The sequence below is a fragment of the Hypomesus transpacificus genome, chromosome 14 (genome assembly GCF_021917145.1).
Source record: "Hypomesus transpacificus isolate Combined female chromosome 14, fHypTra1, whole genome shotgun sequence".
NCBI classification, from domain to species: domain Eukaryota; kingdom Metazoa; phylum Chordata; class Actinopteri; order Osmeriformes; family Osmeridae; genus Hypomesus; species Hypomesus transpacificus.
The window spans coordinates 13972043-13985772 of NC_061073.1; the positions used below are offsets into that span (position 1 = coordinate 13972043).

General features: G+C 41.1%; 3 protein-coding genes across 4 annotated transcripts; all 3 read right to left on the reverse strand.

Annotated features, from left to right (window-relative positions):
- Positions 1-210: 210 nt before the first annotated feature.
- Positions 211-2426, reverse strand: LOC124476403. Its single transcript, XM_047033525.1, has 2 exons — positions 1017-2426; positions 211-363 (listed from the first exon to the last, which is right to left on the reverse strand). The coding sequence occupies exons 1-2, from the start codon at positions 2424-2426 to the stop codon at positions 211-213; spliced, it is 1563 nt and encodes a 520-aa protein (XP_046889481.1).
- Positions 2427-3999: 1573 nt separating this feature from the next.
- On the reverse strand, positions 4000-5799 carry LOC124476404 (pinopsin-like). Its single transcript, XM_047033526.1, has 4 exons — positions 5457-5799; positions 4738-5066; positions 4310-4555; positions 4000-4137 (listed from the first exon to the last, which is right to left on the reverse strand). The coding sequence occupies exons 1-4, from the start codon at positions 5797-5799 to the stop codon at positions 4000-4002; spliced, it is 1056 nt and encodes a 351-aa protein (XP_046889482.1).
- Positions 5800-6132: 333 nt separating this feature from the next.
- nt5dc3 (5'-nucleotidase domain containing 3) lies at positions 6133-13553 on the reverse strand. Of its 2 annotated transcripts, none has more exons than XM_047033165.1 (14): positions 12816-13553; positions 12107-12291; positions 11773-11847; positions 11607-11662; positions 11399-11489; positions 10993-11130; positions 10092-10152; positions 9783-9885; positions 9168-9269; positions 8983-9064; positions 8796-8882; positions 8393-8533; positions 8204-8268; positions 6133-7972 (listed from the first exon to the last, which is right to left on the reverse strand). In XM_047033165.1, exons 1-14 carry the CDS (start codon positions 13123-13125, stop codon positions 7711-7713), a joined length of 1758 nt encoding a protein of 585 aa, XP_046889121.1. In that variant the 5' UTR covers positions 13126-13553; the 3' UTR covers positions 6133-7710. The 2 variants fall into 2 exon arrangements, with proteins under 2 accessions (XP_046889121.1, XP_046889122.1); XM_047033166.1 differs by having other exon boundaries at positions 12940-13022.
- Between the last annotated feature and the right edge of the window lie 177 nt (positions 13554-13730).

The following is a 13730-nucleotide window of genomic DNA, read 5'->3' on the forward strand; positions in this document are numbered from 1 at the left end:
ACCCACCTGAGAGCCCGCTACCAAACTACAGGCATTTTGGTACGCACATTCTGCACCTTCTGAAATGACAAGAACATGCTATATTAAAACAAAAGAAATTGTACATGTAAAAAAAAAAAACCTTGTTTTGGCATTAGGGCAAAAATGAAAGGGATGAATATGGATGTACAAATTCAATTTTATTTGGAACACCCATCCTACAAGGAAAGTCTACCTCGAAAAAAAGGATTTACATTTATTTCTGAATGTATAAAACACTGTCCTAAACTGAGGGTTGACTACAGCATAGGTTATTGGGTTGCTGACTGACGTCACACAGGCCACGGAGACAGAGAGAACTTCTAGATCCTGAGTGATCTTCATCTGGAAGAAGAAGTGTTAAAAAAATTAGTTAAAGCATTAAACTTTGAGTCACTTTTACCGCATTCAGACCTCGCTGATCAAGAACCGATACTATTTCATGTTCCCAACACAAGTCTCCCACGTCTTACACCGCCCTGTAAAGTTGGATATATGAAACATGAAAAGAGGGATAAAACATTCAAATGCTGCGGTTTCTATGGCTGTGGATGCAAATTTGCAGTTGATTGGCAGCTTGGAATTTTGCTTCAGTAGAAGAAGAAACCTTGATTGATCTTACAATCAAGGTTGACGCACACACACAAGTGTACAGGGAGCGGCAGAACACATAGGATCATGTAGGCCCACTGTTCATTTGTTTCATTGATTGATTTGTTTCTTTGTTGGAACATAAACTGTACTGACACTAGTTTATTCCGGCTAAGTGCTCAAAATGTCCATGTCAATCTTGAAATAGCAATGGTATTATTTTGTTTTACATTTGTTATGGCTGTTGTGTGTCAAACAACACAACTATTATAACTGAATCACTTAAATTACTTTACAGGGTCTGAGTAGTAGTTTAAAATACCAATCAAACTAAACATTTGCCTCTTTTCTCAAAAGATTTCTAAAGGTACCAAATACATTGCATGCTGCACTACAATCAGACTTACCCCAGCATTTTTCTCTCTGTTGATAAAAAAATTCACCAGGATCATTACTATCAATGGTATCCAAAATATGAGGAAAGTGAGAATAATGTACCCAGAGCGCTTGGCCATTTTACCCTCCTTCTTTTTTTTCGCTCTTTCTTTGCTGGCCATTGATGGCATCATACAGACAGCGCCATCCACGTCCTCGTTTTGATCCGGGGCACTAATTGTAACAGACTGTACGGTCTCCTTTCCAGGTAAAGCTACAACGTCTTGTGCTTCACAGCTAACAACAGGCTGCTGCTCAAGCTCACTGACCTCCAGGCGCTTTGAGGGAGCTGTCAAACCCTCGTCCAAATCAATGACTGTGAGCGCTCCTTCCCTGAATGTCACACCTGCACGCTTTGGACTTTTGGTGGTTTTACTAGGAGAGTTAATGGGATCAGCTGGAGCATCTGTATGAGATGCCTTTATTTCACCTGGCATCACCTGCTGCTCTAGTCCTACAGTCTGCCCCAGACTGACTGTCTGCTCCATAATGACAGTTTGCTCCATAATGACTGTTTGCTCCATACTGACTGTCTGCTCCATACTGACTGTTTGCTCCAGACTGACTGTCTGCTCCAGACTGACTGTTTGCTCCAGACTTACTGTCTGCTCATTTGTTTGCATGTTTTTATTATGGACTTCCTCTTGACCTTTTTTATTGACCTTTGAGTCATCTTCCTTTTTCTTTTCTTTACTTTTGCCCTGTTTAAGCACAGTACCTTTGTCAAATATTTTCCGACCGTGTGCTCTTACTATAGCAAAAATCCGAGAATAGAATCCAATGATGACAGCAAAACAAACTGACCATAGGGGAAGTAAAATGTATAGTCCAAAGGTGTCATATGAGGGGAGAATTTCCACGCCTAGTCCTCTGCATTGTACATATACAGGTGAGTCTTTCAGTGATGTAAGACAAAAAACTGCCACAAGGATGGCAATGGACCAGGTGATGGGAATCATTATTAAAAGCCTTCTTCGGCGTTCTTTTGTCTGAAAAGGATGCGCAATGGCCTGATATCTCTCCGCACTTATGCCTGCTAAGGTAAGCAACTGAATGCAGAAACTGAAGGAAAAAGAGACTACTTGAGCATCGCACAATAGTCCATCAACATAGCCTTGTTGGTTAGTCAAAACAATTGCTAGAAGAATGGGACAGTCAATTGCGCAACGGAAAATGTCTATGACCGCTAGATTCACCAGTAGAGCATTATTCCAAGTACGCAGTGATTTTTGGTGGTACACTGCTAAAATAACAAATAAATTTGCCGCGATACCCACACACGAGGTGAAGAGCAAGACCACACTGTTCGCTGTTAAAAACGCAATGCCAGAGTAATCTTCCCAATTGGTAATATTCCCATAATCCAGTGAAACAGATCTCATCTCCCAGTTATTGACTGTATTTTAAATATACCTTTTCTGAATATTCCTAAATCCACATTGTTTGGCGTACGTATTGAAAGACTCAAAGATCAAGTTGAAGTGCATTTATTACACCGATTATCCATTACCATGACAGGTGACGCACATGTCCTCCCATTCAATTAACACCCCGCATCGCAACTCATCAGGGAACCCTTACTGTTAATCAAACTCATTAACACATTAGCCTATTTTCCCAGTAAATATTACAGAAAGCTGAATAGATTTCATTTTGATCAGTTAGATTTCTGACAAGGGATCTGACAAGTGATATCCCTGCCGCTGTTTGACATTCAGTTAGAATCAATGTACTCGTTGCATAAATGGCATCTATTGTAATAGCCATACCAGGTGGCTGTGTGGAAGTTATCTAAACAACCAAGGGAATAAAAAGATTAACCATTATATTGGATTACAGCATGAAGTTTTATAATCCTATTTGTTGGAGATAAAAATGGGAAAGGCTCTTTGAGTGAACATTTTAATCTTACAGGCAATGCCAAATCTGGGATTAGATCTGGGCCATGTAATGTTCTCTTACCCTTTGTTGATCACAGCCCTTTAAAATCCATTTAGAAATATGCCAGTAGTCCTAACCTAAACAATAGCATATTTTGCAAACAAAAAACTTTGCAGTGGAAATCACTTTGCCTAAAATGTTGATGGAATTACAGCATCAGTCCTCTGAAGTTGTATCCTCCCATGCACAAAATCACACTTTCAATAAGAACATTGAATATCTTTTGATGATCTTTAAATGTAAGAATTACATTTCCCCCCCTACAATACAGTGAATCTATGTATATTCCCAGATTGTACTCCCTCTAGGCTAAATTTGTGGTCAAAGGCTCATAAACATGAAAATAAGGAAAAACGTAGGTTTTCTTTTATTGTGCATCAATATAGCAACCTTTTTTAAAGCACTACTTGCAGTAACACAAATGCACATGTTCAGTGCAGTACAAACACCCTTTCACACACCCGTACATACACTTGAGTAGAAGAGGCCTCGGTGAAGAACTTGTGTTGAAGAGCCTTGGTCTCGCTCATCCTCGGTCTTGCTCAACATTTTCAGAAGGTCGTAGGTTCAAATCCTAACACTCAAAGGAAGATGTTTAAAAAGAGCTCATATAAGTCGGCCATTTCTCAGCTGTTCCCGTCTGCCATGTGTATTCGAAAATATGTCTGTTTGACCTCATCTATCGTGGAAATGTTGTCTCTCAAAGCCAAATAACCATTGTAAACAAAATAATAAGTTACTGATTACAGAAGCATTCACAAGACTTAGCTAAACTGTGAGATCTAGAGATGGTAACCAAACAGATACCTTCTTGAAAATACAGTAAATCTTCACAAAAGAACTCACTGCATTTTACCTACAGCTTGTGATCATTTTTAGCAAATCAATTCCAATTATTTTGGCAACTTTCTGCCAGAAAGTTACTGTAGATTTCCCTCTGCAATTTCAAATATTGTAGAGCTGAAACAGACTCAGACAACTATGGCAGTGTCTTGGTTGTGTTGAAGAGAAGAATCACATAGGCAGCACCTTGCTGTTTGGGCTGGCCCCTTGGTTCATTCTGCTCATGGAGATCATACCACTTCCTTTGATGGCAGGACCACGGGGGATGTACTGCCCACATGATAGTGCCTCCAGAGTAGCCTCCCGAAACTGCCGGAAAGACAGACACATTCTATCACCAAACACCTTTAAGAAACCTCTGAAACATTTTCTCAACCCATGATCCATAAATTTAGGACAATGTATTCATACAAATCCTTTGGGTACTTGGGTTAGGATGATCTCCTCAAATGAACCAACAATTGAAAGGGTGCAGGTATACCTGTTTGTTGCTCAGGAAGTAGATGATAGGGTTGTACACAGGACTGGTCTTTGCAAAGTACATGGGCATGGTCGCCACAAGTGGTGGGATTTGGAGCTCTGGATTCACCACGACCACCACAGACAGGGCAGTGTAGGGCAGCCAGCAGATGAAGAAGGCAACAATCATGAACGTCACCATACGGACAGCCTTCTCGTTCTCCTCTAGACACATCTGTCCTCCCTGGAGCTCCACACTCCTATTCAGCTGTGGAAAGAAATGGGGGAGGGGGGGGTGGTTGGAAAAAGCTCTGTTCATGGCAAAGTGTTAAAGAATCAGGTATACTGTACACAACCATAGACAGACTTGGATAAGAGAAAGCGGTCACTGTCAGTATATGGAAGCATAACAGACTCGCCATCGGTCCATCAGAGACGCAGGCCCAGTACCTTCGTCATGTAGGCCAGGACCTTGCTATAGCAGTAAATGATAATGATGACCGGCAGGATGAAGCAGAGGATGGTGTAGAAGATGAGGTAGCTGTAGTTGCTCCAGGAGCGCTCCTCCCAGCCCAGGGAGCAGGAGGTCTGAACCCCCTCAGGCCCATAGGAGCTCCAGCCCAGCAGAGGGGCCACGGCCCAGAACAGGCAGAAGAGCCAGACGAAGAGTAATCCATAACGGCTCCTCCGCACGTTCAGCTTGAAGCCAGCCATGGGCCTACATACCACGATGTACCTTTCATATGCCAGCAATGTTAGGGTGTTGAGAGACACTAACCCTATGGGAGGGAAAAACATTTTTTAATTTTGTTTGCAATATAAGAAGAAGAGATCGGAATAAGTTGTGAGTCTCCTCATTTTACGATAATAGTTGTAGTAGGATATGCCATCATTCTCTCCCATGAAAGTGTTAGTATCTTGTAAACATGTCAGTCTATTTAGAGACAGATGAACTTTAAAACAAAAACTCAAAGATAATTGAAAGGAACCAACTAGAATGAACACTTTCTAACAATTTAGGTTTTTCATTGCTATTACTTTGTGATGATGATAAGCATCTACAAGAATTCCAAACAAAAAACTAAGGGTATATTAGCTTCAGAGATATTAAGTTCAAATAATCCGAATATCACATGATTAAAGCTATACTGAGAAATGTGTTCACTCACCAAAATAGTTAACAGCAAATCCTTGAAAAGTGCAGACCTTTTCTCCAAGAAAGAAAGACCCATGATAGTTGGTGATGGTGACAATTAAGGATCCACACAAGGCAATCATTAAATCAGACACAGCAAGGCTCAAGATGATCATATTCATGGCGTTGATCAAACTTGGATTCTTCAACATGACAGTTATCACAATGCTATTGTTAAAGACGGAGAATATTGTGTTGATGAACATGATATACGAGATGATACTGTAGCCCACCCGTGGAAAAATAGTAGGCGCCACAGGGACTTCGGTGACCAGAGGGGTCGGAGCAACACTCCAAGATGTGGTGTTGCTGTCCATGGTACCCACTCTCAACTGGGTCAACCCTAGAGCACCTTCCCATTCGACTGTGTGAGATCCCAGCTCACCCAAGGCACTGAACGTCATCGATCTTATCATTTATGATCCGTGTTAGATAGGTCTTTAAAATGCATGGATTGAGCAGTTGTTGTATGGAGGACCTCTGAATCCAACACAAAAGCAATTTAGTTAATTGCCCCTAAAATGATTTGCCAGATTAGAAAATAAATCCACGAGGATTACATGACGAATCTGAATCTGAGATTAATTTTGTCTAACTATATATAGAGCCAAATAATGAGAAAAAAGTGCTATAACGCATTGAGATTCTGCCAAAGTAATATGTTTTAATAAATAATGACAAAAGACAAAAACTTCTAATGAATTGGACTCATTCCAAAATCCATAAAATGTACGTAACCCAAAAGCTGTGACACATTTTCCACCTTTATTACGTTTCCCTTTTCTTCCAAGACAAAAGCTCTAAACTACTTTTAATAGTTTTCCTACAAAATACTGAATAACTTCAGTTCATAAATTTCTGTGCAAATTAGTCATTCAAATTATTTTATCCATAATAAATCAATACTTTAGCTTGACAGAAAAGTCTGATAAGGAACAGACGAGCAAAAAACTATAAGTTTCTATTTGAATATAAAACTGACAATTTCAATATATACCTTATGTCCTTTTCGTATCAAAAACAGGAACAGTCCATGTTTGAACTGGCCCCTGCAGTCTCCATAAAGCTACAGTTTCAAGAACTGTCCATAAACCATTTAGTTTGATCATGGATGATAAACACAAACAAAACTACTGGTATTTGTCTTAAAGCATAAACATACAGCAATTTTAGTTTCAATGACAAAAAGCTTAAGGCAATTGAGTTTGTACTTGAAAGTGGAGTTATTAATATAATGTAGGTTGTTTAACTTCACACAGATCTCAACAAAGAAAGCTGAGACTTATAGATCCATCATGAAGGGCCAAGACAATCTTAAACAGGGCAAGATACAGTACGAAGACAATAGGAGAAAGCAGCAATGATAATATCCGAAAATCTTATACCAAATGTAGCCAGTGTAGATTGGTTCAACTCACTCCTCAGGTGTTTATACACACAGTCCTCTGGCGCACAGGCACCTTTAACGTCCCTCTACAATATGACAATCTAAACTGTAGAAGTGTTTCAGTAAATACTGTCTGTTTATATAAAATATCTTATAATTAAGTGAATAATTGTTTGTGGTTCCCTCCACCACACCAGCCTCCACCCTTGGGTCTGTATTTGCTCAATCTGTAGGCGAAATTCCCCTGAATGATAGCCATCTTAGCGCTCACCCATTAATGTCAAATCCAAGTCTAAAGTTGGGTTTCTTGGGTAGAGAGCTGTCCTGAAGTGGAACCTTAACGCCAAAGGACACGTGTCTGTACTGTACACTGTCAATAAATATCATGCTAATCTATTTTCTTTTCTACCTCCCGGTACAAACAATGATCTAAACTGTGCAAAGAAGTCTACACATGACGTCAATTTAAAAAAAAAAAGTATTTTGGTGATCAACTTTACTTTTACCTTTGCTTGATACCAATATAACTAAAGACTAAAACTAAAGAACTGTTTAAAACAACATAGACACAGTAGATTCAATCTACATAGTAAAACCTTGCACTGTTAAAATACTAGTCAAGTCGTCTGATAAATACAAATACATAAATGAGTTAGTTCAGATGCTGCATTTCACATCATCAGGTTATAAGATTTTCCGATGTACAGTATTTATAATGGTGCAGTGCAGATGGCTTGTTGTACATGTCAGTGCAGTGCTCATCTCCATGTCTGTGCTCCGTGTCCAGGTGAAGTCAGGGGAATGGCACCGGAATCTTTCCCCCCGTCTACTCTACCCTTCTCTACTCAGATTTGGTCCTGTGGGTCTGGAAGGGCATGTCCAAGGCCCCGGCACTGGTCTGTTCGGGCCAGAAAGGAGACTCATGCTGCAGGGGGGTACGCCGGGGGAAGAAGGTGTGCTGGAAGTCGTAGTTGAGCAGGCAGCTGATGGAGGGCATGTAGATGTCGGCAAAGCGTGAGAGGCGGCGGGAGAAGTAGGTGGGGTTGTGATACGTCCGGAAGAGACTTCCGAACTGAGCGTTGAAGATGTCCTTTGTCTGCGACCTGCAACAACATATTCATAAGGAAAGCTCAATGGTTCTCTCCTGTGACTTCTACATCTTAACAATTACACGTTTTAGCACTTTCAAAGACTGAACCAGTGCAGATAATATATCTGTGGTTGAATAAACAGGATTATCTTGGGTTTCTCCAGTTAAGTTCTAAAGTACGTAATGGTCCACAGAAGAAGATAATATATCTTGTGGTATCTCTTTCTTTGATCCATTTCTGTACCTCATGGTTTCTCTTTCTTTAATCCATTCCCGGACAACCGCTTGAGAGGCTGGGTCCCTGTGTACCTGTAAATGAGGAAGCGTGTGAATTATACACAAGTGAACAGTATCTCCAGCACAAATGCTTGAGTTTGCGGATCGGAATGCACGCCTGCACACGCAGAGACGCTTGTGTGTGCTATCTGCTCGCCTGCATGTGTTCGATGAGTCCGGTGAGGCCCTGCAGCCAGGTCATCATGTGGACATACTGCTCCGTGTTCATGATCTTGATCTCCTTCCTCAGCTCTGGGATGATGGCTCCAGTCCTCCAACCGTGCTTCAGGGTCAGGTCCTTAAGGGTGGTGACGACAGATTGGACACCAGTTATGATATTCTCAAACATTGCACTGAAAGTATGTCAAATTAAATTCTTGAGAAAAAAAAGGAGGTTATTTCCCAATGGATGATATGATAACTAAGTTAAGATGTTTGAGACTCATTTATTGACAGCGGGTTATGTAGAGCAAAGAAGAAGGATATCATTTAAATCAATCCTCTTTGGAAAGGAACAAATAGGCTGAAAATGAAACTTTCCTGTGTTTGTTGGTACTTACAGCCAGGTCACTGTAGATGTGATCTCCAAAGTACAGCACCTTTGACCCCCTCCATCCAGTTAATCTCAGAAACTCATACAGGTTCCCCTGAAACACACAGACAAAAACACAATAGACTTTGGAAGTTGAGAGTTCCAAAGTCAACATGAATTGTAATACCTCAGCTGTTAAATGGACAGGCCTGTACCTGTTTGTATATCTGCCCTTTCTCCAACCGATGGATCCTGTCCCACAGAAGACCTCCTTTGTCTGTGACTCGTCTGAAAGGCCTACCAGGGACAACAGTGCGTAAATATAAACACATCTAACAATTATGCACGTTGAGTTGTTCAAAATAGCTGTTTTAAGCCATTTGGTAGTTCACAGGCTTACTTCCTCCTGTCGTTGAAGAAACCGGGTTTGTCGGCTTGCACAATGACCACCTCGAAAAGGTCCCTCCAGTCCTTTCCGACCATGTAGTTCATCCCCCGGTTACTGAGAAACCAAAAAGCACAGAAGATCGTGAAAAAAGCGTAAATTAAAATTGTAGGCGCAATATCTGCAGACTATTTATGAGTGTACTTTATCACCAGTTCTATATACCATGTCATCTTTTATTTTGATGATATGTCATTGCTGTTCTCTCACTAACTGCTTAACAACAGACACAAATCTAAACACAGACATGGTGAATATCTTTTGATTCAGACCACTGGGTTGTGGTAATGTCTTCTAATGTATTCAGGCTTTGTCTGCACATTGCTGGGCTCCACAGAGAACTCGTAGGGGGCTGTGATTTAGACAAAAGTGTTTTGGCCTCCAGTCCTGCTTGCTGTATCTTGACATCTATTCAAATAGTTTGGAGAACACTGTAGCAACGAGGCCAAACACTAGAAGCTCCAGGGACTTCAATAAACAGTGTCACTGGTCACGAGGTGGCATATTAAAAAGCTGAAAGTGTAGTTCTGCTTGCCAAATCACACTTGGACATACTGGCACAGGTCTTACACAAAGTCCAAGGGGCTGTTGGTGATAAGGAACATCTTCTTGCCACTCTCATAGAGCTTCTTCAGTACAGCATGGCTCTGTTCACCATAGCAAATATATTTTTCTACAAAGAGCGAGAGAGAGAAAGAGAGAGAGAAGGAGAGATAAAAGTGCAAACAAAGCTCTCTGAGCCAGACTCATTTCAAAGTAATTTCTGGTAACCTCTTAAAAGAACAATGCCATTGACCCTGAAGTCTCTTACAACAGGATATTTGTATACCAAATCTAATACAAATTTAAGAACACACAGCATTTGATTGTTGCCTATACCAATGTCTGCCTCGACAGCTCGATACATGAGCCCCTTCACATGGACCTGTCCTATCGCCCTCTGTGAACAGACAGAGAATGATACATTAGATTAATTCAGATTCTGAAACAGATTACATTTGTTAAATGTATTCAGGAGTATACTTAGAATGGTAACACATCAGTATCCACTGGCAGGCAAGCAAATTGCTAGTACCCTGAATTTACATAATCATATTCCCATGAACGCCTACAATGAGGGCTCTACAACTGACATGGGGGAAGTTTCCAATGTCTAATAAATAGTCTTGAGTTTGCCAAAGCTTCAGGACAGAAGGCTCACCCTCATGCTAGTTATATTACTCTTGCCATGCAAGTTAATGGCCAACCCAGCATGTTGAAAGGCCCTTGAAGTAAGGACTCACAGAAAGGCCAATCATTCTGTGGTAACTCAAGACCATCCAGAGGGCAGTGGGGAGGGAGGGGGGGGATCCTTGAAAAGGTGTCAGTCAGTAGACCCCCCCCCCACGCAGACACACACACACACACAGTAAAAAGTGAGAGGTTTTTCATGACAGCAACCTGTCAGGACTGCCACAGTGCGCAGATGAGAACTAAGCTGACAGCTCCTCAAAGGGACAGCGCAGCAGCAGTCCCGCCCTCCTTCTATCTCTGAAGAGGCAGAGCCCTGCCTCTATCTCTGAAGAGGCAGAGCCACCAGAGACTACACACAGATGGTGCAGGCGAGCTCTCCACTCTAAAATTAGACTGCCATTTTCACAGCTAAAATTAAGACTGCACTCCTCACATACCGTACAGAAATAACCAGTCACAACAAGCCAGGAAACGCTTTAACCTCCACCAGCTGGAGACACGTATAACTGCAACCACATTGTCATTAAGGACCACGGTGAAATCTTACCTTAACATCTCTGTAGAGATGGACAGGTTCATAGTCGATGTTGTGCTTCATGAAGTAGTCATTGACACAACAGAGCAGGGTCATCTCTGGTAAGGAGAAAATGTCCATGTATTGTTTCATTGTGTGGCCATGGGAGCTCTGGAGGAGGTACAGGAAATACGAAGGAAAAAGATTAATTAGAAAAGATAAGATGTTTCAGAATTTGCATGAACATTTACATGTATTCATTTAGCACATTCTTTTATCTAACAAGACAGAGATGGTGTGGGACTTAACCTGCAAGGACATTTACATAACAATGCAGGAATGGAACCTGCACTGCACTGCCAAATGGAACTTTACTTCCATGAGCTCGATAATTCTGACATATGACATAAGTTGGGTAGGCATGGGGCAGCATTCTTACCTTGCCATAGAAATCACTCATTATCTCTAGAGGGACGTGTGAACCCTCATACATGGCAATTACTTCCTGGTCTGGCACTGGGTGAAGACCCCTACAAAAGAAATCAGAACATGTTTTACTAAACCTTTTTCTTCTAAAGCACCATAAGACAACCAATACATTATACATTTTCTAATATGCTAACACGGATCTAGATACAATTGAATACCTGTATACTGTTCCCAATTGGATGTAGTGGAACGCATCAATCTTCATCAGTAACGCCTGGAAGTGACAACAGAGGAACCCAGATTATATTGTTTTGTTTTGACATAATGCTATAGTTGTTAAAAGTAATAAACAAGGCCATTAAAAGAACCAAAGCTCATACACACCTTCTGGACGTCATAATGTAGTCCTCGCACAACAAAATTTGGTATGTATTCATACTCTCGCAGACCCTCAGGATACTAGGACACAAGAAAGCTGTTTTAGAAGTGTCTCCGATTTGTAGCTTGGTAGCTTACACTACAAAACATAATTATAAAATGATGAATCAAGACAACCATCTTGTCAGGGTCATTAACACATTCCTTTCACTCATTTTAAAGTAATTTCAATATGACAGAATATCATAGGTTCTGTGAAGGAGATGGACCCTGTCTGTGTGTATACTGTAGTTATGGTGTCTGTCCTGTGTCAGTGAGAAAAACAAAAAGTGGAACAGACCCTGTGTTCTTGAATTAAGATGTCGCGAGCAATGTTGAAAATCAGGGTGTGGAGGTGGCTGGAGTAGAACGCCAGGGTGTAGTCATAGTCAAACCCATAGATCTCTATATCCTGCAGGCTCATCTCATTGTTGGCAAATATGGTGTCGGGGTTGACTGAGTTCTTTGTTATTACTGGAATCAAGTCTGGAAGGAATAAGGAGAACACGCTAGTCAGCTGATTGCAATTAATTGGTTGTGGATATGTCAATCTTGAATTGGGGGAAACCAATTTACATGCTCCAACAGAAGGAAAAAAACGGACCTGGAGGCCTTCCCATTGAAAAAACAGCTTTCAATACATTTTTAAGTAGAGCAAGTAAAGCTTGCTTTTCCAGAAGCTATACCCGGAAGCTACCGACAATAGCCTTAACCCCTATGTTTCAGTGCATTTGTCTCAAAATACCATGTTTCTAGAGAACACACAAACAAATCTAGCACGGTGAAAAACAACATGTCATGGTCATGTCAATCCTGCATGAGGTGCCAACGAATCATGTTACAGACTCTCTATGGGACTGTAACACATGACACTGTCACGTTTGCAGCTTGCTTCTGATTTGATAGCTCCATCAGGTGAGATGTCCGTCAACATCCGTTTAAGGATTCAATTAAGCAAAAATAAGAACTGTGCACATTACAATGATTGCCGTTTACCACTCAAGTCATACCTTCTGTTTGTTTTTTTGTCTCGTTGTAAACAGACCATAACCAATTGGTCAAGTCTTGACCACCTGCAGAACCGGTACACATTGTTGCTGCGTAGTTTTTAAGGGGTTGATGTTGTGCCAATACCTGCCCGACTCTGGTAGACATGGCACTGAAATTCCGTTGACCTGAACCAGCCATCCACGGCGCTCTGTTGCTCAAGTTCCATGTTAAGCTGCTCTGCGTCTGTAAGACGTTGCAGTAAATAAACACCTTCTGTAAGCAATCCTTTTTCCTTAAAAGACATGAACAGGTCAAAGTAAAGGGCGTCATGGCTATTGTCCCCTTTGGGTTGTGGATACCCCCGCGTGTAGGTTGTGCGTTTCGGTCAACTGCACGCGGAATCACTTGCTGTAAATACAGTAATCGTGCGCCCCCAGTAGTCGCAGCAGACGTCACTTCCTGGATACAAATACAGTCGAGAGAAACGATCACTTGAGCAAAAAAGCTGAAAATACTTTTTTTCCTAACTCCCGAAGTGAGGTGAAAGGCATGGAAACCAAATTAGTATACGTGTTCATATTTATTGTATAAGTGATTAGCCTCTGCATCTTCTTTGAGAACCACGCTCTAGTAAAGGTTACAGGCAAGCAAAAACTGACCTGTTTACAAACGTAATGTCAGCAAGTACATTAAATCATAATTCACAATTTTCCTTGAACCATAAAACTCACACACCTGTTTGAGTAAATGTTAAATTCAAGAAGCTCCTCCCACACATGTAACTGTTACTTGTTTTTGTGTTTATTTAATTTAATTTTTTATTTTCATAAGCATTGATACGAATTAAGGCCATGTTTAATATTTTGATCAAGTACAGTAGGCAACGATCCACCCAGGGTACTTCCACTTTGCCAGTTTGGTTTCTACGTGGAAAA

Bases quoted from the DNA above. Each gene is read 5' to 3' on its own strand.
- nt5dc3 (XM_047033165.1), bottom strand. From the start codon at position 13,125: ATGACGCCCTTTACTTTGACCTGTTCATGTCTTTTAAGGAAAAAGGAT. The intron at 11,848-12,106 runs GTCTGTTCCACT...CTTGTGTCCTAG, and splicing joins TCTTAATTCAAGAACACAGG to TATCCTGAGGGTCTGCGAGA. The intron at 8,269-8,392 runs GCGAGCAGATAG...CCTCATTTACAG, and splicing joins GACTCATCGAACACATGCAG to GTACACAGGGACCCAGCCTC.
- LOC124476404 (XM_047033526.1), bottom strand. From the start codon at position 5,799: ATGGACAGCAACACCACATCTTGGAGTGTTGCTCCGACCCCTCTGGTC. The intron at 4,556-4,737 runs GTACTGGGCCTG...TTCTTTCCACAG, and splicing joins TCCTGGCCTACATGACGAAG to CTGAATAGGAGTGTGGAGCT. The intron at 4,138-4,309 runs GTATACCTGCAC...TCTTTCCGGCAG, and splicing joins ACTTCCTGAGCAACAAACAG to TTTCGGGAGGCTACTCTGGA.
- LOC124476403 (XM_047033525.1), bottom strand. From the start codon at position 2,426: ATGAGATCTGTTTCACTGGATTATGGGAATATTACCAATTGGGAAGAT. The intron at 364-1,016 runs GTAAGTCTGATT...TTCTTCTTCCAG, and splicing joins ACAGAGAGAAAAATGCTGGG to ATGAAGATCACTCAGGATCT.